The sequence below is a fragment of the Sinocyclocheilus grahami genome, unplaced genomic scaffold (genome assembly GCF_001515645.1).
Source record: "Sinocyclocheilus grahami isolate Dianchi unplaced genomic scaffold, SAMN03320097.WGS_v1.1 scaffold621.1, whole genome shotgun sequence".
NCBI lineage: Eukaryota > Metazoa > Chordata > Actinopteri > Cypriniformes > Cyprinidae > Sinocyclocheilus > Sinocyclocheilus grahami.
Genome location: NW_015505800.1, coordinates 458,242 through 485,788, shown reverse-complemented (window position 1 = coordinate 485,788; position 27,547 = coordinate 458,242). Strand labels below are relative to the sequence as shown.

The 27,547-nt window shown below is 37.5% G+C and overlaps 2 protein-coding genes across 3 annotated transcripts in view; both read left to right on the top strand.

Moving 5' to 3' along the window:
- LOC107557818 (E3 ubiquitin-protein ligase TRIP12) overlaps positions 1-6,156 on the top strand; it is a 60,791-nt gene extending 54,635 nt beyond the window's left edge. The window contains exons 32-34 of the mRNA XM_016241368.1: positions 2,907-3,001; positions 4,357-4,460; positions 4,540-6,156. Coding sequence (XP_016096854.1) covers positions 2,907-3,001; positions 4,357-4,460; positions 4,540-4,736 — 396 coding nt within the window. The 3' untranslated portion in view covers positions 4,737-6,156. The remainder of the gene's footprint in view (positions 1-2,906; positions 3,002-4,356; positions 4,461-4,539) is intronic.
- A 2,011-nt stretch (positions 6,157-8,167) lies between these two features.
- The window catches only part of veph1 (ventricular zone expressed PH domain-containing 1), a 110,450-nt gene continuing 91,070 nt past the window's right edge, over positions 8,168-27,547 (top strand). The window contains exons 1-4 of one of the 2 annotated variants that reach the window (XM_016241391.1): positions 8,168-8,260; positions 18,987-19,191; positions 23,898-24,113; positions 26,472-26,646. In XM_016241391.1, coding sequence (XP_016096877.1) covers positions 19,054-19,191; positions 23,898-24,113; positions 26,472-26,646 — 529 coding nt within the window. In that variant the 5' untranslated portion in view covers positions 8,168-8,260; positions 18,987-19,053. Of the gene's footprint in view, positions 8,261-18,858; positions 19,192-23,897; positions 24,114-26,471; positions 26,647-27,547 lie in introns of those variants that run through there. The other variant, XM_016241390.1, reaches the window with a different exon arrangement.

The following is a 27,547-nucleotide window of genomic DNA, read 5'->3' as shown; positions in this document are numbered from 1 at the left end:
GTAGGTGTGGCTGACTCTTAACTTTTATAAAGAATATCTCTTTGGATTTGAGACTTTAGTCTTTGCAACTTTACAGATCTTCTTTGTAATCTTCTTTGGCAAAAGAAATGTTGCCTTGGCAACTAACTTAAATAAAATAATTACTAAATTGACAAACTAAAACATATAAAAAAAGAAGAAAAAAAAAGCACAAATTACTAAAATTAAAATAAAAATGAAAATAATGTTAACCTAAAGTATGAATAGGGCTGGAACTATCAATTATTTTGAGCAACAATACTACAGCAAGAATAAAAGTTACGCCGCCTTTCTTTGCGTAAACATTTGGGCGGCGTCATTCAAATCTTCCCAGATAGTGATGTAGGTATGTGGGGGCGTGTTAGAATGAGCCATTTTAGGTAGGCGTGGCTGACTCTTAACTTTTATAAAGAATATCTCTTTGGATTTGAGACTTTAGTCTTTGCAACTTTACAGATCTTCTTTATGCACCAAGAGCTTGTAACACTCCAAAGAGAAAGGAAAAATTGAAATCACATCATATGACCCCTTTAAAAAGAAATGTTGCCTTGGCAACTAACTTAAATAAAATAATTACTAAATTGACAAACTAAAACTGATACATATAAAAAAAGAAAAAAAAAAGGACAAATTACTCAAATTAAAATAAAAACTGAAAATAATGTTAACCTAAAGTATGAATAGGGCTGGAACTATCAATTATTTTGATAATTTATTAATCTAATGATTTTAAAACTAAAAATCGTTGATTATTTCACATATTAATCATCAGGCTTTGATTATTCAGCTTTTGCACCGTCTCAGTCTCTGTCCGGCACGGGTAAAATAATTATAATGCTGAAGGGTGAGGTACTCACCTTCATATTTCTTAATTAAATAACTTATAAAGTCATTTTCAAACCGTGTGTGAGATCTAATTTCACAAACGGCGTGAGTGAATCACCGCGCGCTCTCTCTTTCTCTCTCAAAATACAATTTATTAATCTAATGATTTTAAAACTAAAAATCGTTGATTATTTCACATATTAATCATCAGGCTTTGATTATTCAGCTTTTGCACCGTCTCAGTCTCTGTCCGGCACGGGTAAAATAATTATAATGCTGAAGGGTGAGGTACTCACCTTCATATTTCTTAATTAAATAACTTATAAAGTCATTTTCAAACCGTGTGTGAGATCTAATGCGCGCTCTCTCTTTCTCTCTCAAAATACGCAAATGTATTTAAATCACCACATCGCGTCTGTCTATAAGCGAGCTGCATGCTGCACAGTTGACACAGGAATTGTCACTTGCACTATCGAGGCAGTGTCATATCGTCACTAAAGTTTATAAATTGCATTACTTTATAATTCTTGCCAGTGTTTAACCATTCAGCGCTCGCACACTCTCCTGGAGACCGTGCGCTCATGCACACTCGCAGCGCACACACATAATGCCAGGTTCACATTATTCTGTTTGCAGTGCATACGTGGTGCGTATTTTTTCCGCGCTCATGTTAACAGATTAAAGCTATCACTGCACATGGTTGTGGTCCAGCAGTGTGTTCAGAAGCGGTGCGTCTGCAGCAGTGCAGAGATAATTTCCGCACCGAGTCTATTGCTGCGCTGCAAGTGTTGAATTAAAGTGACCATGCATTGTTTGCAGTAAATATGAACATGGATTGACACGAAAATGTAGTAATTACACCATAAATGCACATAATTAAAGTCTACTGTGTTTCAGTCAACACATATGGCTTTTTGGCTAGGTTTAAAGGGAAAGAGCACTTTTAGATAAACAAGGCAATAATAGATGGCACTCGTGGAGGTAGGAAAACAAAGTTCTTTATGAACCGCATGATTGTTTATAATAAAGATTTCAATGCAAAAGGAGAGGCAGTAGAGATGACTATTTCTGTCAGTGGTAAGTTTGTGATAACGTAAGAAATGTAGTTTAAATGTTTTGCCACTTGCTTGAGCAACTTAATATATAAATCTAGAAGTAAATGCAAAAGTAAAAAGTATTGAATAATGTGTTGCTTATATTTATTGTTTAAACATGTCTGTGAAAGATTGAATTACTGTACTGTGTAAAAAAAGAATTGCAATGCTGAAAAAGGATTTTCAGTGACAATGTTAGGATTTGAAATCAAAATAATGGATAAATGTTGTGTTTGTGGTAAACAGCCACGGATCCCCGCTCACAAGAGTCACCTAAGAGGGGAATTCCCCCCATTTTCAAAAATGAAATTCAGGCCCTGAATAAATGTCTAAAAATCCTGATTGGAGTATCACTATAAATCGTTATAAATGATAAAAAGAAGGCTTTAAAAAGATCGGTATCGGCAGATACTGCTTTCTGTGATCGGCCTTAAAAATCCTGATTGGAGCACCCCTAGTTTCCGTCCTTAATATATAAATAATATTAAAATAACAGGTTTGCACTTTGTTAATTATGATAAAAGCTGTCATTCGAGTGTAGGAAATGCGGTGCGATGGCGAGGTCTTTGCAGAAATGTTATTGACTATAATGCTGAGTGCTGCAACCTTTTATGCAATGAGAGTAGATCTAAATCCATTGTTATAAACAACACTTTAAAGGATTAGTTCTCAACAGCTGTGATGGTAAAGACATTGTGAAAGATTTCAGAAGAGTTCCACCTGTAATACTAATTTAATACACGTTATACAAAAACAGCAGTCAGCATTTACATTGAAGTCTTGAAGGAGATGCACCCATTTAAAGAGTATTCAAATAATGAAACACCAATGTAAAAGTCCTACTAACATTGCAAGTTCACCTCAGGAAATATAAAAAAATATGCAGTTCATGACCTTTTTAACTGGTGGTTTTGCAATGAAATTTGTATTTCGTTAAATCTTTTCTTTTCATGTGCTTTCCCTTTACAGCTGGATCAGTTGTTATGTGGCAGTAAGTCAGAGTCCTGGGATGTGAAGACACTAATGGAGTGCTGCAGACCGGACCACGGCTACACACATGACAGGTATAAAGTCATGCCTGCATCGGCTGGAATACACTATGGGACTTTTGCCCTGATTTGCAGTCTGAAGGAGTCGACACTAGTTGATGCTGGTTGACCAAAGTCAAAGCCAGTCTGCAGATATTGGCCAGAAAATCAACTAGTGTACGATGGGCACACACTATATTTGACCCTGGACCACAAAACCAGTCATACGGGTCAATTTTTTTAAATTGAGATTTATACATCATCTGAAAGCTTTCGATTGATGTATGATTTGTTAGGACAGGACGATATTTGGCTGAGATACAACTATTTGAAATCTGGAATCTGAGGATGCAAAAAAAACAAAATATTGAGAAAATCGCCTTTAAAGTTGTCCAAATTAAGTTCTTAGCAATGCATATTACTAATCAAAAATTAAGTGTTAATATATTTAGGAAATGTACAAAATATCTTCATGGAACATGATCTTTACTTGATATCCTAATGATTTTTGGCATAAAAGAAAAATCAATCATTTTGACCCATACAATGTATTTTTGGCTATTGCTACAAATAAGCGACTTAAGACTGGTTTTGTGGTCCAGGGTCACATATTTTTTAGCCGTTTATTGAGTGTGAGCTGTATCGATACTCGTATCGTCAAATCTCTGTGACGATACATCGTCGTACCGATATTTTGAACACAGCACTAGTGAATATACTCTATGCACTTTTCTGAGAAAAAATAAAACTACAAATAAACAAAAAAAAAATCCTCAAAGCATAGGGTTACATAGGTGTTGCTAGGACTTTTCGGTCTTCAGAGGGATTCAAAACGCCTCACAACAAATATTAAGCCTCATTCTGTCCAGTTTAGCAATTATAAGCCAATTTTAGAAGACATTGTTTTTATTTGTCATGTGTCTCCTAGCAGTGTTTCTCTGTGAGCTTACATTTAGAGCAGGGATCCTCAAATCTGGCCCACGAGATCCACTTTCCTGCAGAGTTTAGCTCTAACCCTAATCAAACACACCTGAGCATGCTAATCAATGTCTTCAGGATCATTACACAGGTAGGTGAGTTTGATCAGGGTTGGAGCTAAACTCTGCAGCGCATTGGCCCTCCAAGGCAAGATTTGAGGAACCCTGATTTAGAGTGTCTTGATCTGGGGTAGTGTGTGAGCCTTAGTGTACGTTGACTAGTTTTTCTCTGTGACCATTTACCAAGTTGGCAAGTGTTTGATGCCTTGTGTTTTAAAATCTGAACATATTTTCATGTTGTGTACTGTATTCCAGCCTAACCAAAAACCAATAGATGCTTAATCACAACATGCATTATAGTCGCGTAACTTTCCCGGCTGTATAAATGACAGAAATGTTGTTGTGTGTCTGTAGCCGTGCAGTGCGGTTCTTGTTTGAGGTGCTGAGCAGTTTTGATGCAGAGCAGCAGAGACTTTTCCTGCAGTTTGTCACAGGCAGCCCCAGACTTCCTGTCGGAGGTGAGGAACCATTTCTATCCACAGAGTATAAGCCATCAGGAAGATGTTCTCATGTAACGTGTCTGTGTTTTCTTCTCAGGATTCCGGAGTTTAAACCCTCCCCTCACTATCGTTCGGAAGACGTTCGAGTTGACGGAGAACCCGGACGACTTCCTTCCGTCGGTGATGACGTGTGTGAACTACCTGAAACTGCCGGATTACTCCAGCATCGAGATCATGCGCGAGAAACTGTTGATTGCTGCGCGCGAGGGCCAGCAGTCTTTCCATCTGTCTTGATCTCACCTCCTGCACCCTCTCACTCAAAATGGCCTTCAATCAACTCACTGCAGAACCACACAAATCGTGACTTCTTCCTCTTTTGTTTTTTCCCCCTGCCCTTTTTCTTTTCTTTTTGAAAACACCCCCATTGAGGCAAAATATGTACAGCCTACTTGTTTAAAGAAAAGCAGCTTGCAGAAACTAAACGATAGAACATAAGAGACTTCCTTTTGACTCCTAACCAGGAGGAAAGGGTATTATGCGACTCATCAGATTAAAAAATAAAAGACCGAGAGAGAGAGAGAGAAAACATTTAAAAAAGAAACACTTCGGAGCAGATTATAAAAATATATCAGTAGTTGAGAGATGTTCAAGCCGAAAAAAAGAGGAGTAAACCTGGGTGACATTTGTGACATGATGCATCAAGAAAAAAAGGGATGTTTTTTGTTGTTTTGTTTTTCTCTCCTGGTGAATGACATCTTCACTGTGTGTTCCTGTTGGGGAGGGGGCATCCATCAACCCGGCGAGGGTTCCTATAGCTCCAAAGATCATTTGTACAGACAAACATTTGCAGATTTTGCTTATACGACACATTTGATAGAATAGCTGTGTGCTCTCCTGCCCAGTTTCCCCTCTGTTCTGTATTAAACCCCCGAAAGTCTTGTTACGTTTTGGTTCCACTTTAATTTCTCTCTCTCCTCTTGTCACTTTCTTCCTTTTTATTTGAGAGAATTTTGAATGTGTAAGAGAGTTCCAGTTGGTTGAATGCGGGTGGTGTTGGAAGTGTAGTATCTTTATTATATATTATTATTATTTGTTTTTGTTTTTTTTTAACCCAAGTTGAAATAGTTTTCTGGCCGACATTTCTCATAAAGTGTCAGCTCCGTGTTAAAAAAAGATGTATCCATTGTGTTGGATGAATAGACTCCTATATGGTTATAGTAGTGTGCCTCTGCTGGACTTTTGGGGACTTAAGGTCTTAATGATGGGCCTGCTGAAGTTGCTTGGCTGGTGAAGCCAGGCTTTAATCCCATAATGTAGCTGAGCACAAGAAATTCATTTAAAAGAATTGGCTGGTCTTATTTTATGGTTTCATGGCCAGATAGCATTTCAAAAAAATAATTAAAAAAAGTTCATTAAATAAAATAAAGTTTATATGCAGTTTTCACACCCGGTTTGAGGTGGGACCGTCTACCTTTTTGTCTTTTTTTTTTTTCTCTATTGTTTCTTTAATTTTTTTTCCCCCTCTTGCTGTAGTTTATTTTTGCACTGCTGGCTTGGAACAAACCGTGGTGTGCACTGCAGTCTGTGGCCAGGAGGAGGTGCTGCTGTGCGCCCTCCTGTCCTCATTGTTCATGTGCTGGTTTCTAAGATCTGCAATAATTTACTGCATCAGGTTCATGTTTTTACCTGAACATAAATAAAGTAATTGTTTGACTCAGTCTGTCCTTTTATTGACCAAGCTCCAGTTTGTGTTGGTTAAAGTCCAAAATTAACATTGTCAAGGGTCAAAAACAAATGAGTAGTTGCCTTCAGTCACTATAAAAGTCTACTACCGAGTATGACTTAATCAGTACCCTGATGAAATCCCTCAATTTAGCTAGTTATAGATATAGCACAAATGTGTAAATGCAATTCACTGGCAGTATTTGAGCTATGATTATTGGCTTCCATGTGGGCTACATTTTATTTGGGGAGGGTGTGCGTTTAAAATGCCAGCAAAAGCAGTGCTTGGACGACTACTGACGGCACCCATTCACTGCAGAGAATCCACTGGTGAGCAAGTGATGTAATGGTAAACAGTGTTGGGGAAAGTTACTTTTAAAAGTAATGCATTACAATAGTGCATTACTCCATAAAAAAGTAACTAATTACGTTACTTAGTTACTTTTCATGGAAAGTAATGTGTTGCGTTACTTTTTAAATCTGGACAGGGCTTGCTTGTTTCGTTTTAGGTAGGCGTGGCTGACTCTTAACTTTTATAAAGCATATCTCTTTGGATTTGAGACTTTAGTCTCTGCAACTTTACAGATCTTCTTTATGCACCAAGAGCTTGTAACACGAGAAAGGACAAATTTAAAAATCGCATCATATGACCCCTTTAATAGTAAAAATGTGCACATTTGAAATAAAATGACAATTCAGCTCAATATAAATACAGCCGAAATGCAACAACAGTGTTTGAGCTACGCATATTTAGTGATCAACAAAATCAAAATGCGTTGTTGATCTGTTTTGATTGTTCATCAGTTCCAGTCCTGTCAAAAGTTTGCGAAAATCCTAGTAAAACTAATCTGGTAAAGGTTTTACCAGACAAATAAGATTCATTCACAAATAATTTTAATGTTATTTTTATGTATTAACCCACTTATATTCACAATACTTACACCAATTCCTCCAAAAGATGTACAGGTTGTGATTCTGGTTGCTGAATGAGGAATGGGACTCATTTAATAGATTCACAGAAACTGATGTATATTTCTCAAGCTATCAACTTTTGTAGACTAGATGGTTTTGATTAGAGCTTTCTCTCTTCATCTTCCAACTTACAAATGTATTTTCATCAACTGTCTCTGTAAGTTTCCTCGAAATATTATAGATTTAATCACAAATATAATCAAGCAAAAATTGTATTAGAGTAAATATAGTAAACAATAAATTAATATCTCAATGTGAGTGTTTAAGTTTTGGAGGAAAGGGAAATGATAAACCTAGAATAACTTTATATTTATTCTGACTTTTGTAAAGGTTTTATAACGTGAATCAATCATTCAAAATGTGTTTTCTCACACTGACATGTTTAGACTGAGTCATAACAATCTCATTTAATATATCATACATGGATATTATAACCAGTGCTTGATTTAAAAAAGAAAATTCTTATATTCAATGGATTTGTAAAACATTTTCTATGCCTTTATCATCCCCCGCCCCACAAATGAATTATTGCATGTCTAAAACGGATGCAAAAATGACCTGAACAAAGATAAATCAATCAATAAAACGGTGTCAATATGTTCCTCAACGTTTTAATGAACTTGTTTACCAAGGAAACATTCAGACTGACATCATATGAAATACAATGTGTTTAACAAGAAAAAAATCAAGGTTAATATATTATAAGCATTGTTTCTTTAATTTTGTGAAATTATGCTAAAAGATTCAGAATATTAAGTAATTGTGTGTTTAGGAAACATAGAGTCAGATAGCCTAAGAAAGACAAAGGAATCAGTGTAATACCCACCACATAATGTTATTAAACACAATGCATCATTTGATATGTGGTGGAGATGCTGAAGGTTTTCAGGGGGGAAGGTCCCCTGCGGGGCCTCAGAAATGCACCTGTTGCTAAATGTAACAGCACATGTTCTGACCACACGGCGGAGGAACGGCCGCCTACAGCTCTCCGCCGACTGGAAATAAAACTGCGTCCTGTGGGAGAAGTTGGTAGAAACAGCGAGCATCTCGCTTTGGACTCTTCTGAAAACCAACATTTCGCGTTCTCGTTTTTAATATCAGACGCACTGGTGAACAGAAAACGGGTGAGTGACCTTGAGTGTTTGGAGAGCCTGTATATGCTCATGATGCTTGGGGAAATGTGTTTTGACATCAGCTGGTCCCAGCTAAAGTTGAGAAACCCCACATCCTTCTGCTGACAATCAGATTCAGTGAATGCATGTAGGCTATATCGTTGTGCTCAGAATTGGACAAAGAAGACTAACTGTTGTGGTCGCGGGCACTCTGAATACACAATCACGTGCAAAAGATCTCAATGCAAAATTAATATTAGCCTAAATATAAAAAAAATTTTTTTGCAGATATGGATCATATGCTTATTATAGTTTTAATGCTACATTTGGAGGTGCACACTGTTGATGTCTGTGCTATGTAACGTAACGTCAGTCCTGAAAGATGAATAAGGCACGCATGATCTTGAATTGATGTTGCAAGGCTTCCTCGCGCATTCCACCGATCGTCAGCTTGGCAACGGTTCGTGAATCGAGTCTGGCTTTTTCAACGAATCAATCGATTAAACCGGTTCACGAAACCGATCGGCCCTGAACGAGTTGCTCATGAATCGGACTGGGCAGTTCGTTCACAAATCGGTGCGAATGTGTTCGAGCGGTTCGCGAGTGAACGTGACGGGAAGAAGATTTCTGAGTCTCGTTCAGCAAAATGAACGAATCTGTTTTCGAGTCATTTCGTTCATTTTAGCGAAATATAATTAAAGTGTTACTTCCTTAACAGATCTACTACTTACGCAAACGTTGATCAAACTACAATCAATACAAAAGTGCTATAAGAAACAGAAAAGATTAATTAATTGTCTAAAAGTCTAGGGGTTAGAGTCGTTCGTTCATCACGTGACAGCCCCATAAGCTTTAAAGGAGTCATATGATGTTGCTAAAAAGAACATTATTTTGTGTATTTGGTGTAATGAAATGTGTTCATGCGGTTTAAAGTTCAAAAAACACATTATTTTCCACATACTGTACATTATTGTTTCTCCTCTATGCCCCGCCTTTCTGAAACGCGTCGATTTTTACAAAGCTCATCGGTCTGAAAAAGCGAGGTGTGCTGTGATTGGCCAGCTATCCAGTGCGTTGTGATTGGCCGAATTCCTCAAGCGTGTGACTGAAATGTTACATCCCTCACCATACTGTTGATGCAAATTTCTGTCATGATGGTTCTTTTCCATAACACTGAATGTTTTAACAAAGGAAATAAAGAGTTGGTTATTATTATTAAGTCTCTTTCAGACTGCATAGGGTAAGCTTATGGGGCTGTCACGTGATGAACGAACGACTCAAACCCGAAGACTCGAGAGATGAACTAATCAATTCTCTTTCCGGCTCAGACTGCATAGGTTAAACTTATGGGGCTGTCACGTGATGAAGACTCGAAACAGGTGAACTACTTGACCAATTCCAGTACAGAACCTATAGGATGTTTCGCATGCGCGACTGAACGAATCACTCCCCGAGACGACTCGTTCTTCCCGAGTCACATTAAAGATTTGTTCAAAATGAATGAATCGTTCAAGAACGACCCAACACTAGTGAACGCACCACCAGCTCTTTTCTAGCGAGACTTTCCTGTAACCTAATTCTCGAACCGTTCTTCGCGTTTTCATGAAGAAAAGCAAAGTAGAAGTTAATAACAAAGTAGAAGAAATATTACAACTAAAACTAATTGGAGTAGAGTTGACGACTGTAGCAGTTTTATCGACACACTAAAACTACGACATATGGCTTTATTGCAACTCCACAATAAAAGTAAAATAGCTATGCTTGGATGCTAGATGTTTCGGTTTTATGAATCGAACTGTTCGAAACATACGGAAATGAACTGGATTTCCTAGCACTAGTTTTCGCGGGTATTTCAACGAACATTAAGACTGGGTTGTCCATGCAAGTTCATAGTAAGTGGGCTGATAAAGGCAACCCTCTACACACACCTTGGCAATACAATCGCCATTGGCAAGTAAAAAACTAATATACAGTGGGTACGGAAAGAATTCAGACCCCCTTAAATTTTTCACTCTTTGTTATATTGCAGCCATTTGCTAAAATCATTTAAGTTAATTTTTTTCCTCATTAATGTACACACAGCACCCCATATTGACAGAAAAACACAGATTTGTTGACATTTTTGCAGATTTATTAAAAAAGAAAAACTGAAATATCACATGGTCCTAAGTATTCAGACCACTACTTGACCAATTCCAGTACAGAACCTATAGGATGTTTCGCATGCGCGACTGAACGAATCACTCCCCGAGACGACTCGTTCTTCCCGAGTCACATTAAAGATTTGTTCAAAATGAATGAATCGTTCAAGAACGACCCAACACTAGTGAACGCACCACCAGCTCTTTTCTAGCGAGACTTTCCTGTAACCTAATTCTCGAACCGTTCTTCGCGTTTTCATGAAGAAAAGCAAAGTAGAAGTTAATAACAAAGTAGAAGAAATATTACAACTAAAACTAATTGGAGTAGAGTTGACGACTGTAGCAGTTTTATCGACACACTAAAACTACGACATATGGCTTTATTGCAACTCCACAATAAAAGTAAAATAGCTATGCTTGGATGCTAGATGTTTCGGTTTTATGAATCGAACTGTTCGAAACATACGGAAATGAACTGGATTTCCTATCACTAGTTTTCGCGGGTATTTCAACGAACATTAAGACTGGGTTGTCCATGCAAGTTCATAGTAAGTGGGCTGATAAAGGCAACCCTCTACACACACCTTGGCAATACAATCGCCATTGGCAAGTAAAAAACTAATATACAATGGGTACGGAAAGAATTCAGACCCCCTTAAATTTTTCACTCTTTGTTATATTACTTTCCGTACCCACTGTATATATATATATATATTGCTAACAAAATGGAGGCAGATCTGAATGCCAGTTTGCAGTTAGTGGTGGGGGATTTCTCTCCACTGGATTCACAGCCGACACCCAAGCATGAATAAATGTTTTATTTATTAAGGATGACGACGATGATCAACGGCACTAAACATGCCTAAACAGCGCGCGCGCGCGCAAGAGAGAGAGAGAGAGAGAGACTGCCTGAATGACTGAGCGCGTCCTCCATCAGGTTAAGTCATATTCATGAAAAAAATTAGTTTGCGATGTCCTAAGAGTAATGTTGACGTAATATCCTAATATCTTTTCAATGTTTAGGGGTATCGTACTCCCTCATGACTGGTGTCAGTGCTATAAATTGAAGCATCAGCTTCAGCTTTTCCTCGTCGTTTATCCCAGCGTTTACCCCTCACGTCACTAGCTCCGCCCTTGCGCCATAGCTCGTGACCGGAAGAGCAGAGGAGTCGTTTTGAGGGGGAGGGGAGGTTAACTTTTTTGATTAAAGATTGAGGGCACATGAAAAAAATAATGACGTGCACGGATAAATTATTTATAATAAACACTGCAGTATTCCATTAAAAAATAAGAATTTTCCATTTTGATTTCATGGTGACTTTAAGTTCTCTACAACTTACCAAACTTTGTGTGTGAAGAATGAGAGGAAGCACTCAGGGCAGAAGTGGCATCCATATTTACCTGCAGTGCTCATGTAGCCTTAGACAATTCTGAGCTGTATCATGTTTTCCCATATTTGTTCCCATGCCAAAGCTGGAACTTGTCTGTTTAGCCATAATAGTGTTGTGTGGATGTGTGTGCAGGAATGAGGCCATTGCAAGGAATGTGTGTGAGTATCTGTACTTCATGTGCAGTATATGAGTTGCTAACAACTTCCAGCATTGTTCCTGTCATCCACTCCTGTACAGCAGCTGCAGTACTGCAGGCCATAAATAATGCAACATCTCTGCTAGCTGTTCATGCTGATTCCTTCATGAGCATATTTAGCAAATTACAATGTTCTCTTTTTTTGTGGAGCTCCTGTGTAGTTCAGTGTAGTGCATGTCTTCCTGACACTTTTCTGCCGCATCTGCATAATGAGATAATGTAAAGCAAACATTGCTCGCATGCCAGCATGTGTGACCCACTTTGCAACAAAAATGTGTGAAAGGGTAAGGATCAACATGTGCCTATGTGCCTGTTTATTCTGCACAGAAATTAGAAATTATTTTTATAAGAATCATATTATTATAAGAAGTATATTTTGATGAAATATTAAATTTTAGGATACTCCTAAATTTTAAGATACTTTTTGACATTATTAGCATTATCCTAATTAAACTTATTACTGTACTGTGAGCCAATTATAGGCAGTTATTGTAATGTGTTTTATTTACATTTTAATGTAGTATATGTTGTATTGCTTTTAATTAATGTTTTTGTATTTTTGTTTGTAAAAAGCAATAGGATATATCGGCCGATATTTGGCATTTTTCAAATTTTCAAATTCACAAGACAGCACACACAAACACGAACACATGCTGAAATGAGTGCTGTGCCTGCCTGTGATGAGGAGATTGTGAATAAAGAATGAATATTAGTCGAATTTAAAATAAACATTTGCATTTGAATGTTAGGAGTGTCATCAATGGCGCGCGAGATGTGGTGATGATGATGTAAGTGACGTTATTGCATTTGAATGTCGCTGCTGCTGTGTTATTCATTCAAAATATTAGAGAAATATAGAAGCTCGATGCGGAGAAGATCTTATTTGGGTTCAAACCGAAACCAAGCCATTCACACAGATGCATATTCAGCGCATTTATTAGACGGACAAAATGACTGCTGCACTCGCTTCTCACAGAAGAGAAAGCCATGCGAAGTTAAAGGGATAGTTCACCCAAAAATGAAAATGTGATGTTTATCTGCTTACCCCCAGGGCATCCAAGATGTAGGTGACTTTGTTTCTTCAGTAGAACACAAACGGAGATCTTTAGCTCCAGCCGTTGCAGTCTATCAGTCTTATAATGCATGGCAATGGTAACAAAATCTATGAGAGCAAAAAAAACATGCACAGACAAATCCAAATTAAACCCTGCAGCTCGTGATGACACATTGATGTCCTAAGACACGAAACGATCGGTTTGTGCGAGAAACCGAACAGTATTTATATCATATTTTACCTCTAATACACCACTATATCCAACTGCTTTGAACACGCGCACGGCATCCGGTGCGTGAGGTGTGTACGCGCTCTGGCATTTCAGGGCCCTATTAATGTTAAAATTCTGGTACGTTTTTTAAATTGTTAAAATTTTCCAAATTCAACTGATTAGACACCGTTTTTGATTGTAAAAAAAATAATTTATTAAACCATTAAAAATGTGAAGAATACAAACAGAAAATGGCAAACTTGGGAAAAATAAAACTAAAAAGTTATTAGTTGTATCTTACATGACTAGCTTACATTTTACTTTAATCCTCATCCTCTTTTCTCCAAAACAAATCTAAATCAACAAAAACAACGAAAGCAGTTGCAGGATGGTCTCGGCTACAGGTCTCAGCTCTGCTCCAAATATCTGACCTTGAGGGGTATAATTTCAAGGACAATTCTCTGGCGGGCTGCATTGGTTTGATTGCGATGGTGAAGGAATGTATGAATGGGCACTTTGCTCCCACCCTCAGCCCTGCCACACAAAGCCTCTCTTTGACCGGGAGCCTGGAAGAAAACCCACTCCCACCCTGTCTGGGACGGCATACACAAACCGTGTGTTGTGATCAGACACTGTGGTGTGTGGGGCGGGATGGAGAGAGACCGGGGGAATTTGTATAATGGGATGATCATACGGATGTTCTATCTGCTCTCGGCAGCCTGAGCGTCTCCATAAGGGGACTGTGATCAACAGGTGCCCATTACTGCAGTAGAGGAGGGGGACAAGAATACAAAAGACTCAATGTTAGGCAGTCTCTCTCCCCGACTGGTTATATTTAGTTAGTGATTTTTATAAAGGTTAAACTCCCAAGCAATCAATGGTCATTAACATGACATGCTCTGCCTTTCTACATTCTCCCGAAGTATAGGTGATTTTCCTCTGGGCTATGCTGAGTGGATGCTAACTTGCTTGGTAGTTGCTAGGTGTTAGTTTGGGTGTTCTGGATTGTTTCCAGGGGCCAGTTGCACCAGCTGTGCGAAAGTTACAACTTAGCCTAGTTGCGACATAAATTAATGCAAAGTTATGACGCAATACTAAATATTTTTCTTTGCACCATTAAACTTAGCTAAATATCTTAATAAATGAATATAATTTCTTATGTCTTTTTTTGTATCAGTATTTACATACTGCTATTAATTTCATTACAGATTCTGAATGTTTTTCTGTAAAATCGTTAATGATTTTTATAGAGAACTTATTTATTCATAGGCTATTATACCAAAAGAGTTGTAAAGTCCAATGTATCAAATATGATACTCAAAATATGCTACTTTATATATATATATATATATATATGTATATATATATTGGTCTAAAGGTAAAAAAAAAAAATCGGACTATTATTTTATATGTCAGTCTTTACAAGGTTAAAAAAGTACACAAGTCAACTTTTAAATATTTGTCGTGCATCAGTCTGTGTAGAAGTGCTTTGCTTTTCCTTCTAGCAGTTTGCATGTGTTGGCATTGTATCATAGTGCATGCATGTGTGCATTGAAGCATGTGTATGCCAGCATGTTTTTAAAGACTGCATTCCAGAGATTGCCGAGCCGTAACCTGGAGATTAATTGTAACTGGGTTGTGACTGGGTGATTGTTTAAGAGACCAGACCCAGTGACCTGCTTTCTGTCCAACACAAGCAGAGCTATCCGGTTACAAACCAGGGTGTCATCATGTGTTTGTGCATTTAGACTAGTTTTTGCTTTTTATAGTTTTTGCTCTTATGGCAATTTGACCATTCATTACAGACTTATGAAACCCAATAAAAGATTAAAGGCCCATTCACGCCAAGAACAACAACTATAACTACGGTATATTAGCATCAAGCACAGTAACATTATGTTTATTATAAACATGCTGCAGTTGTGTCATCTGCTGCTTTAAATGCACAAGCTCTTAAAGGTTGGGTGAATTCTGATTGGCTGTCAATATTTAAACTTCAATCCAGAAAAAATAAAACAGATTTTCTGAGGAAAAAAAGGCCCCTATTATTGTAAAATACATTTTAGGAATTCAATTTATTAGGCATGCTTTTTTTTTGCTTTTTTGAATTAAAATGTAATTCGACCATTAAAACGGAATCCAGAAAAATTAAAACAGAAAACCTGAATTTGGGAAAAAAATAAAACAATTCATAGGGCCCTAAAATTTAATTTTTATTAGACTTTTAATTAATAGTTTTTGATCACCAAAATATACCCATCGAAAAAAAGAATACAAATTTCATAGGGCACTAAATATCTGTCAGTTGTCACATTTTTACTGTCACATTTATACCATCATAAATCTCAGCTTACAAATGAAACATGAACAAGTGGGTTAAAAGCATTTTTGTGGAGCGAGACAAGTGTAATTGCTACATAAGCAGTTGGACAATGTATTTTCTCAGTTTTAAATAGAAGCTGACAGACTAGGAGCCTGTTGTGCTTGCTCAGATAAAGTCATTGGGATTCTATTTGAGTATTAGTGGTTTGGTCAGACCTCCGCAGGGTCCCTGAGCATTCTTGCTGTGGTATCCTAGCGATGCTCAGCTCTGGAATGCGAGGACGGGTGTGAAGTGCATCTGTGTTGTCACCTCCTCAGCGACTCTGACTTACCATTGGGTGCCTGCCTCATAATGCCTTCTGATTGGCAGAACCTATGATCCGTTTGGATCACTGACTGATGAAAGAACAAACAAGAGGCCCACGACAGGCATCTTTCTTTCTAAAGTTGTATTTTTTTATTGCCAGATTGTTGTTCATTGCTGAGTCTTGCATTGGGCTGAGTGTCATTCAAAAATATTCAATATTGATACCGATACCGATATCTTTTTTCGATACCAATTTTTATGAAATTTGTTTTAACAAGATTACATTACACGTTACCTCAAAAAAAAAAAAACTTTCGTTTTTTTCAGCTTGTTGACGTTTCTCAGACTCAAAATCTCATCTCCTGAGCCACTGCACAAAGGAACAAAATGTAATCAACACAATACATCAGTTCAAAATGGTGTATCTTTTAGGGTGTGTTTACACTACTGCATTTTCGACTTACCATTGGGTGCCTGCCTCATAATGCCTTCTGATTGGCAGAACCTATGATCCGTTTGGATCACTGACTGATGAAAGAACAAACAAGAGGCCCACGACAGGCATCTTTCTTTCTAAAGTTGTATTTTTTTTATTGCCAGATTGTTGTTCATTGCTGAGTCTTGCATTGGGCTGAGTGTCATTCAAAAATATTCAATATTGATACCGATACCGATATCTTTTTTCGATACCAATTTTTATGAAATTTGTTTTAACAAGATTACATTACACGTTACCTCAAAAAAAAAAATGCTTGTTGACATTTCTCAGACTCAAAATCTCATCTCCTGAGCCACTGCACAAAGGAACAAAATGTAATCAACACAATAAATCAGTTCAAAATGGTGTATCTTTTAGGGTGTGTTTACACTACTGCATTTTCATTTTTAAAATGCATAGCACCGACAAAATCATCATTTCTATTAATTTCCCACTGATTTATTGATGAGCATTAGCTGCGTCCAGCGCTGCCTGCCTGTGTTTTCTCTTCGCTGCTCATATGTCAATCATATTACGTGCTCATATCCCACCCTGTCTCCAATGACGAACGTCCATTACACTTCCTCTTCAGTTCTGTACATAAGAAACCCAGAAAAAACAAATGAAACCGTTAAGGAAAGCTGCATGGTTTATCTAACCAAGATAAACTAATGAACGATCAATCTGCATGATACAAGCTGAGTAAAATAGATACAATAGCCCTTCCTGAGACATGACTGAACACATCCATGTTTGCATGTTCAAGAGTTTGAGACTGAACGTGTGACATTTTACACTCTTTAATGAGTGATGGAGTCCAGCAGGTACGGGTTTAACACATTACAGATTAACAGAGGTTTAGCTTCACTCCGAGGAAAACACTGGCAGAATTGTTTTCTGAGAACATTTTTCTAACAGGAAGCTTGACAGCCCGAAATCCCATCCAGGCTCTCTTTAGAGTCATAAATATTTTTTTTTATGCATACAGAATATTTGAAAGGAATAGTGAAAATGAAAATACTCAATTTTATTTATTCACCTTATTTACTTATTTACCTCGTTTCAAAGTGTTATGCTGTATGAAAACAAAAGGAGAATATTTAAGGTAGCCTTTAAAAAGAGATAAGTATTCAAAAGAGAGAAGTGTTCATTCGTTGCAGGGAGTAGACACACTCAAGCATCATATCACTCACAGTCGTGATGTTGTTCTGAATATCAGGACAGCTGTGGTTACCTGCAGCCTCATGCCTGTGACTGAATCACAGGTGTGCTGTTATATAGTAGCAGCACTCATGCTTGTGTGATGTTTGTTTTGCACTGAAGTTCAAGGAACAAAAAATGGAGGTTGATATTGAAAATATTTTGCTTTTCAGACAGAAAACTTAGTTTTGTATATAATTGCCAAACTAAAGAAGATGGCAAACAAGCGGAGTAATGCAAACAGTGAAAAGTGCTAGCGTTGTTGGACTAAATGTTAGTATTCTTGGAATGCCAATTGTCCAATCCAGGGCCCTATGAAATCTGTATTAATATTATAAATTTCCCCCCAAATTCATTTATTTTTTTCTGTTTACATTTTTTGGGATTCCCTTTCTTTCCCCGTTTTAATTTTTCTGGATTCTGTTTTAATGGAGTAAAGTTTTAGTATTTTTTAAATGATATTTTATTTTATTTCAGTTAAATTTGATTTTATTTCAAGTAACAAAAGTGTTGAAAATCTTTTTTTTAATATATATTTGATAAAATATCTTGATAAAAATATCATATACTCAAATATGTGCAGACAAAAAAAAAATCATACTAATAATTTGGAATTTAATTTTCACATCCAAAAGATGAGGCTGCAAAGAATCAGTGGTCATAATTAATTTTTTCCACTGTACCACAGCAGTACAACACCAATCTTTTTTTTTTTGCGTGTTCCCATCATTTTACTGACAACTGCTTCTCTAATCTCGGGGAGTTCAATGCAGGACTCACAAAGCGCTTGCTCTTGAAAGATGGCTCAGTACCCAGTTTATTTGGATCAGCTGGCTTCACTGAATCACAACCTGTAAGTATGATAAATAATAGATGTTTATATTTTCTATCTAATGTTCAAAATACAGAACTATGGCAATGGCCATATCGTTTCCGACACGCTCTGTACACGGCAGACCAATCACAACAGACTGGGCCATCTGACCAATCAGAGCAGAGTTGGCTCACTGAAAGGAGGGTTTTAGGCTACGTCTACACGAAGCCAGAGCTTTCCCTATCCAATCTTTTTTTCCCCTCGTCTCTTCTTCAAACGAAAGCGAAAAGCGTTTTTTGACATTGCATGCATGTAAACCTATTGTAGGAGACTCCCAAAACAATACAAGAAACCTTAAAAATGGCATAATAGAGACACTTTAAAGAATATCATTTTAGTTTCATAAGTCTAAGTATAACCCTACTGTCCTTAATAAAAAATGTACAAAGATCAATGAACTTTAAATGCAATGATGTCTTTTTCTTTTTGTGTTGTCTCTCACTCCCTCTTTTCCTTCTTGTCTCCTTTTTTCCCTTAATTCATCTTCCTCATAGTTGTCTTCTTCTCTACTTCGTTCCAGTTTGTAGGTGTTAGTCTGATGCATGTATACTGGGTGCATTTCAGGAGCATGTCAAGTCATCGTGGTAACACAGGGCAGGGGCAGCCTGCTCAAGTTTGAGCCTGTCCCAGAATGCACCAGCTGTTCCGTCTAGTGCTGGGACAGAGAGACCTGTCCCGTGCAGGAGACCTCTTCTCTCTGGATGACAGCGAGATTGAAGACTGTCTGTCCCAAGCCCTGGAGGAAATCAAAGTCATATCCTGTTCACCAGTGAGTACTCCGCTCCCAAAATAGTAAATTCATTGCACAACATTCTTAAATGATTTTAAAGGGGTCCATTTATAAAAAAATAAATAAAACATTTCCCCAAAGTTCACCAAGAAATTTACTACAATGTTGTTGTTTTTCATACCAAATGTTTATTTTTGTCTATTTAGTATTTTAATCATAATTCATGTGATCATTTTCTTTTTTGCTTCCTGTCATGCCAGTTACATTATATTTCTTCTGAATCATTGTTAATATACTCATTGTTTTCACCTTAGACTGCAGGATACATTATGTATAGACAAAAAAACAAAAAACAAGAAACATAAACCAAACTGGACCAAGGATAAAAAAAACATTCTTTTAGAAGATAGAACCTCTAGTAAATCTCTTTAGTAAATTTCATGTTATTTGGCATGTCTATTCAGAATTGTAGAAGAATATAGCTGTACAGATCCTGTTGTTTTTTAAACAGAGATTATAGAATTCTCAGAATTTCAACAATCTATGTCATCACAAAAGCAAGAATTCCAAGTACAAGCGATAAATTGAGCAGATGGACCTCAAGAGGCTCATAACAGCATGAATAAGATTGGATATAGTATTCAGACACCTGCAGTGAAAATGCTAGTTCACATTTCACAGTAACTGTTTAGTGTGTAGTTCACATGGATCAAGGTGACATTCATAATATCTTCCATGAGCTACACATCCTACTGTTTGGACCCCCTGTCGGTCACGATGAGGAGAATGATATTAATAGGGATGATTTTCCAGGAATTGTGTTTATAGTAGAGTTTGAAGACGAGCATGGCCTGTTGATGCATCTAGAAGTACGCTTACCACGTTACATGACCGCATCTAACCCAGGTCTTGGTTTGCTGCGTACCCGAAGAGCTCTCAGGGAACTCTTACTGTATCTATGGATACCTGACACTGAATACAATCCTTTGGTCTCCATGCTGACCTGGCAAACAGATGTCTGGGCCGTCACTGTGCATGCTGCGGGTGAATCCTCGACCCTTGGGTTTTATCCTTTGCATACTAATAACCCACCAGCAGCACGTGGGGAGATACCTATGGATGACGAACAGCCTGGACCTTCTCACCAGGTCAACCATGAGGCCAGTCCTGGAGGATCCAGGGCACCTGCAGACCAAAGCTCAGGTAGTCAGGTTGAGGTTAGACAGGGCGGTAAAAGAAAAAGGAAGACTTCTGGCAGGTCAGAAAGCAGAGAATGGCAAAGGAGGAGATCAGACCACCAGACTGATTCTTCTCATGATTCCCTCATCTCTGGGGAATCACTTGGAGGGACATCCACTGATGATGACCAGCTTGCACTTTCTCACCGAGACAACAGAGAGGCCAAAGCTGGAGGATCAAGAGAACTTACTGACCAGAGCAGCCAGGATGAGTTGAGGCAGGGTGGTAAACGAAAAAGGAAGACTTCTGGATAGTAATTGAGAAGTTATACAAGATAATTATAATATGTATAATAATAATAATGAGAAGTACATTTTAGTATACAATAGAAATATATTTCTGTCATAATTTCTTCAAGTTAAACCAAACTTTTATTTTTGCAAAGATAGAGTTTCTGTGTTTAGTTGATGGGAGTTTTTTTTATTATTAAATGGTGAAAAGCTTGTGAAGTGAATCTCAGAACAGCTGTGGAGATGAAGTTCATATGGACTGTCCTCATATATTGGGATGCTGAAAACTCCATGAGCGTTACGCGTGATTGTGTTTGTCATAGACGAAACCTCGCCACTTATTCACACAGAGACATGCAGACTTAAAATGAACATGCACTGACTGGCTGTTGTTGCATTTACTTCTGTTGTGTGATAGTCTGTTAGAATAATCCATATTGATTAAAAATGACCAGAGCTTATGCGTTATCATTATCAACATACATTTTATTGCAATCTCGAGCCCTACTTATGTGCATTTGAAAATGCAACAATCGGTAGATTTGTAATGAGAATCAATTATAAATCTATTTAATAAATCTAATAATATTATTGTTGTAACCAAACACAGCTTTGGACCCAAGAGCAGAACACATTGCAAATCAAATTAATTTATTGCGTTAATTCAAGAAACTAAAGTAATTGAGAAGTTATACAAGATAATTATAATATGTATAATAATAATAATGAGAAGTACATTTTAGTATACAATAGAAATATATTTCTGTCATAATTTCTTCAAGTTAAACCAAACTTTTATTTTTGCAAAGATAGAGTTTCTGTGTTTAGTTGATGGGAGTTTTTTTTATTATTAAATGGTGAAAAGCTTGTGAAGTGAATCTCAGAACAGCTGTGGAGATGAAGTTCATATGGACTGTCCTCATATATTGGGATGCTGAAAACTCCATGAGCGTTACGCGTGATTGTGTTTGTCATAGACGAAACCTCACCACTTATTCACACAGAGACATGCAGACTTAAAATGAACATGCACTGACTGGCTGTTGTTGCATTTACTTCTGTTGTGTGATAGTCTGTTAGAATAATCCATATTGATTAAAAATGACCAGAGCTTATGCGTTATCATTATCAACATACATTTTATTGCAATCTCGAGCCCTACTTATAATGTGCATTTGAAAATGCAACAAGTGGTAGATTTGTAATGAGAATCAATTATAAATCTATTTAATAAATCTAATAATATTATTGTTGTAACCAAACACAGCTTTGGACCCAAGAGCAGAACACTTTGCAAATCAAATTAATTTATTGGCAAAAAAAAAAAAAAAAAACGTAATCCATCTCTAATTTGCTGTTGAAGATTGTTGTTGAGGTGAGCTGGAAACTAAACAGGCCAGAGATACACTGGTAGAGCTGAGTGAGTAGTTTGTTGATCGGGCGTAGCAGGCAGAATGCAGGTGGAGTGAGGTCTAAATCACAGGAGAAACCGAATTAGAACTCCAACAAAACACAGAACTGGTGTAAAGACACTGGGAGGCCTTAGCACAGTACCACATACGCAGACTGAATGACCTGGCAGAGAATGGTTGAAGACCCAGGGTTTAAATACTGGAGGCAGACGAGTTGATTGGCCGCAGGTGATTCACATTCAGCAATCAGCCACAGAGAGGCATGTATAGCCATGCCCAGGATACACAAACTCACACAGACACACAAAAAAGGAAAAACACTACTAGCCAAAAAGTCCAAATCCCTAACAAAAATAGACATATTCAGTGGAAAGTAACAAGCTTTACTTCCTGTTTGTCCTTAGCTGATCACATGCCTTGTTGATGTTATGCTGTTAAAGTGAAGTTAGAGAGCATATGGCATGTTCTAGCTGATCACTGACGCTGTCAGCACTGCATATCTGAATAATTTGAATAAGGTGACCCCTCATTTCCACACTTTTAAATTTAAATGAGAGAACTTCTGAAGGAATGTTGGTGTCACTGAGCGTGATAAAGCCAGTTCCTCTTGCCTCATTGGGCTTCTTTGTTCTGGCTGGCTTTTGTAAACAGATTTGGGCTCATCCAGCATCTCAGGGGTAGCCTTCTCTCATTCTCTCTTCTCTTGTATTTCTCTCTCCAGGGCCTACAGTGTCCTCCTTTCCACAGTCACTGGCATAACATTATCATTCCGAACATGCCACACCACAAAGATGAAAATATTTGCTACATAACATTCTAGTTTAAAGATACCTCATGCTTTCAGAACTCTAAATAAAGCTGTTTGCATGTAAATACCCTGTAGCTTAACAAACAGTCAGTGGATGGATGTCAGTCCATAAATGTTTTATATATTACATAACCATGTAAGAAGACCTATTCACTGGATTTTGAAATAAAGAAACTTGATCTTATTTTATTTTTTGATTGAAACATTATGGATGCAAACCAAAACATAAGATTTATAGTAAATGAATGATAAATCTTGTATCAGTGCAAAACAACTTCATGTTGTATAATAAAGAGGTAAAAACAGTAATACACTATAAATCTGTTTGAATGAGCCACATTCAGAGTATTGCAAAATATTAAATATATCCAGATCTGTGAAGGTGTGACCGCGCATCAGCTTGGTAACTGGAAACGGCCTACAGTTACACATGGTGTGGTCAAACTAAATTGCTCCCATTTTAATCAAAGCAGTTTGCAAGAGTCGACTATATTTTTCATTTAGGTGTCAGATTTTATAAAATCAAAACTGGATATATACCTTAATATAAATAGCATTGCAGAATTTCTGCTGTCACACAATATATGGCACAGATTTCATCCAAAACATAAGATTTATAGTAAATGAATGATAAATCTTGTATCAGTGCAAAACAACTTCATGTTGTATAATAAAGAGGTAAAAACAGTAATACACTATAAATCTGTTTGAATGAGCCACATTCAGAGTATTGCAAAATATTAAATATATCCAGATCTGTGAAGGTGTGACCGCGCATCAGCTTGGTAACTGGAAACGGCCTACAGTTACACATGGTGTGGTCAAACTAAATTGCTCCCATTTTAATCAAAGCAGTTTGCAAGAGTCGACTATATTTTTCATTTAGGTGTCAGATTTTATAAAATCAAAACATGGATATATACCTTAATATAAATAGCATTGCAGAATTTCTGCTGTCACACAATATATGGCACAGATTTCATTTGCACCTGAAAATTTGCAACATGTAACAGAGTCTTAAATGCATTCAGTTATGTGATTTGTGATTGGTTGCAGGACTACTTGACCAATGACAATGACCAAGCGGTGGTGGAGATCTGCATCACACGCATCACTACAGCCATTAGGGAAACAGGTTCGATTGAGAGGCACGGAGCAGCTCTTGTGTCACTATGGGAGTCTTGTCTCGAGCATAACCTCCAGCCTCAGGGCAAAGACGAAGACACACCCCATGCCAAGATCGCCTCCGACATCACCAGCTGCATCTTGCAGGTAGGAGCAACACTTAAGGGCCAAAGCACACAAATGACCCTAAATGATTTCCCTACATTTATAAACATAACAGCAGATTCCTCACATTAATAGTCAGGGTACAGCTGGTCCAAAAAGTGTCCACGCAGCCCAAACATAAACATAAAAAGAAAAATGTGTGATGTCAATGGATTTGCTAACAAATTACTGATAAGGAGGTTTATTTTCTAATTTACACACCTGTACTTTACTACACAGCCTTATTATCATATAATGCATACACTTCGACTCACTAGTGCATTTTATTTGTGTAAAAATGAAGTGCCTATCTCTCCTTGGATGCCACCAGAGTTTCAAGTTAAAAATTTTGTTCCATCATCATACTGTACATCAGAGTTAAAATGACTGAGTTGAATGGTACACAGTTTGAAATTTTGAAATCCGAACCATTGACATACATAGATCAAATTTAGTTTTTTCCTTCTTGAAATTTTCACAATTGTTAACATTTTAAATATAAAATGTATATATTTTTTATGTTGTTTATATTTATACTGTATATATATGTATGTATGTACAATTGTACGCTATAATTTGTCTTAAATGGCAAAGAACTAGTTAGAACGAGTACATTTGTCATCTTTCTCTCTTCTGACTGGCATAATTGATCTCTTGGATAGCCGTAGCGAAACCCACCTTTTTTTTCTTTTACTATTGGAGCAATTGAAAATGCAAAAATCATATTTGCTGTTGTCTCCCGTTCACTGCTTTAAATATTTACCCACTTATGATACTCTCGAATACCCAGACCTTCAGACTGATGGCAGAAGGTCTGGACTCCATCTCAAATTTCATTGGCCAAGATCCGCCCAAGAGGCCGTCTGAAAGACATGTAAAGCAACCAGTCACGGTTTGTTTTGTTCAGCGTCATGTTTAGGGGTGTAAAAATGTAAAGTCGTTGTCTCTGCAATAACAGAAATAATACAATTTTTTCAGAATGGGACAAACACGTCTCCTGGACATTCTGTAAAAATCAACCCATCAGAGGATGACTTCAAAACTCCCAAAGTTTGTCTCATTTTGTGTGTCTTATGCATCGTTCTGACTGGCTGAGACTACAATTATGATGACTTCTGCTTCTGAGAACCCCAGAATTGTGAAAAGGGTCCATATTTGTCAATTCTGAAGCAATAGTTACGCTCAGTCTCAGGGAGTCGAGTGGCATGTCTCAAAATGGAACTGACACGCCTGACAACAGCAATTAGCCATAATCTCTTTTTAATTATTTCTGTTTTAAAAAGATTTTTCACAGGCTTGACACAGTTTCTCCTGCGTCTTTGGATATTTGCTACACTCTCCCTCCAGTGCCTTTATCACATCATTCCATTTAATGACTCCTCCCTCTCTCTCTCTCTCTCTCACACACACACACACACACACACACACTTTCACTTATATAATAAGCCACACATGAATCTTAGAGCAGGGCTTAGAGAGAGGCTGAGCTAGAGTGAAGCATTCTGGGTAGTGGTGAAGATCAGTATTCATTAGAGAACTGCAGCTTGAACAGTCTTATGCCGGAGTTCTTCAGAACTATTTGTGGAAGGGCTCTTTGATCTGAGCAGCAGTTACATATTCAAGTGGGTGTTATATAATTAGCTTGAGTTCTTTGGATGTTGTTTGCTCTAAATCATGCCTTTTAAAGTTTTAGTTCTGATATTCAAGGACCTTTTCCCTTTAGGCAAGAATGCAAATGACCATTCTTTTTACAGTAAAGGAAAATCTTTTAATTTGCTGAAGAAGAATTGAAAATCATGCTCATATTGTGTACAGTAACTAGATTTATGAATATTTTTGAAGAAGATTGAAATATAAACCGAATTATTTTATTTTGGCCACTTGTATCAAATTTAATAATTGCTATGCAGTGGTGTAAAACTTAATTCTTCATGATAAAACAACTTTCCATTTCTTTTGATATCCATCTGATTTTCCATGTTTCAACCTGACACGTTCACATCTTCTACTCTAGGGGGCAGCAGAACATTTCACATAACCTACTTTCTGTGTTCAGTTTGATCTTTTGAAATGTTAACTGCTGCCTTTCATGCCTTATATAGGATCTCTTATTATTTTTTATTAAATTAACTAAGGAGCCAGCTAACCCTTATGTGATCACTTTCTGAATCTATTAAAATCGTTATTGACTGATCTTGGCGTACACTGGTCAGAATTAGCACACGCTGGTAACTTCTCAATTCAGGCTTCAGAGTTTGTATTGGTCGTAACTAGTAAACAGTTTACAGTTAATTGAAAGAATCTGTGACCTGAGATGCTGGTCTACAGTTGGGCTGATTTATTATTAATTTTTTTTCCCAGAATTACAACAGGCCTCCAGTGATGGCATTAGCGGTCCCTGTGGCAGTGCGGTTCTTGCAGCAGGGGAACCAAGAGCTGAGCAGAAACATGTCCAGCTACTTGTCACTGGCTGCCATTGCTAAAGCTGAACTCCTGGCCCAACACACAGAGGCCATCACCTGCAGCGTGCTGGGAGGTAGGGATGCAACATGGGGTCCAGGGGGGGTAGGAGGCATTACGGTAGGTCATAGACCAGGGCTGGGCAACTTCAGTCCTGGAGGGCCACTGTCCTACAGAGTTTAACTCCAACCCTAATCAAACACACCTGCATGTAGCTTTCTAGTGATCTTGAAGGCAATGATTAGCTTGTTCAGGTGTGTTTGATTAGGGTTGGAGCTAAACTCTGCAGTACAGTGGCCCTCCAGGACCGAAGTCACCCAGGACTGCAATAGAAACACACAAAATCCTCACCTCCTTATCGTGGATGGCAGTGTCCTGTGATTTATGGTGATTTCACCAAGTGCCACATGATCCTGGATCAACACAGGGATGTACCAGTCACATTGTGTCCTTACCAGACACGGAGTGTTAAAGTGACAAATGATGAAAGATCTTTATCTTCTTACTTTAATCTTTATCTTCAATTCAAATCTGAGGTATTTTCCTAACCAGCCATGACTGTGACAAGAGAAAGGAACATTTGATGATTGCTTAAAGCAGTGATCTTCACTATTTTTTTCACGAGAGCCGCACTTATAGGACAAAGTTAATAGGAGAGCCACTTTTACTGCAAAGTATGAAAAGTTACATCCAGTCATAAATAGCATGTCTGCTTCTCAATCTGTCATCCCTGAACATACAATATGCAATGCAATACAAAGGGGTTTATTTTTAAAAGTTATTTAAAGTTATTTATTTAAAGTTATTTGCTTCTACATTAGCCCATCATGTATCAAACCATAAGAGCACATTCGGCGTTAAGAGCTGGAAAGATCCGCAGTGAGTCAATGTCATGGACGTAAGGGCAGAGCAAGTTTAAATATCTTTCTAGTCTATATTTCCATCTTGTAATTCCGCTGTTTTGGGTATTTTTAAAA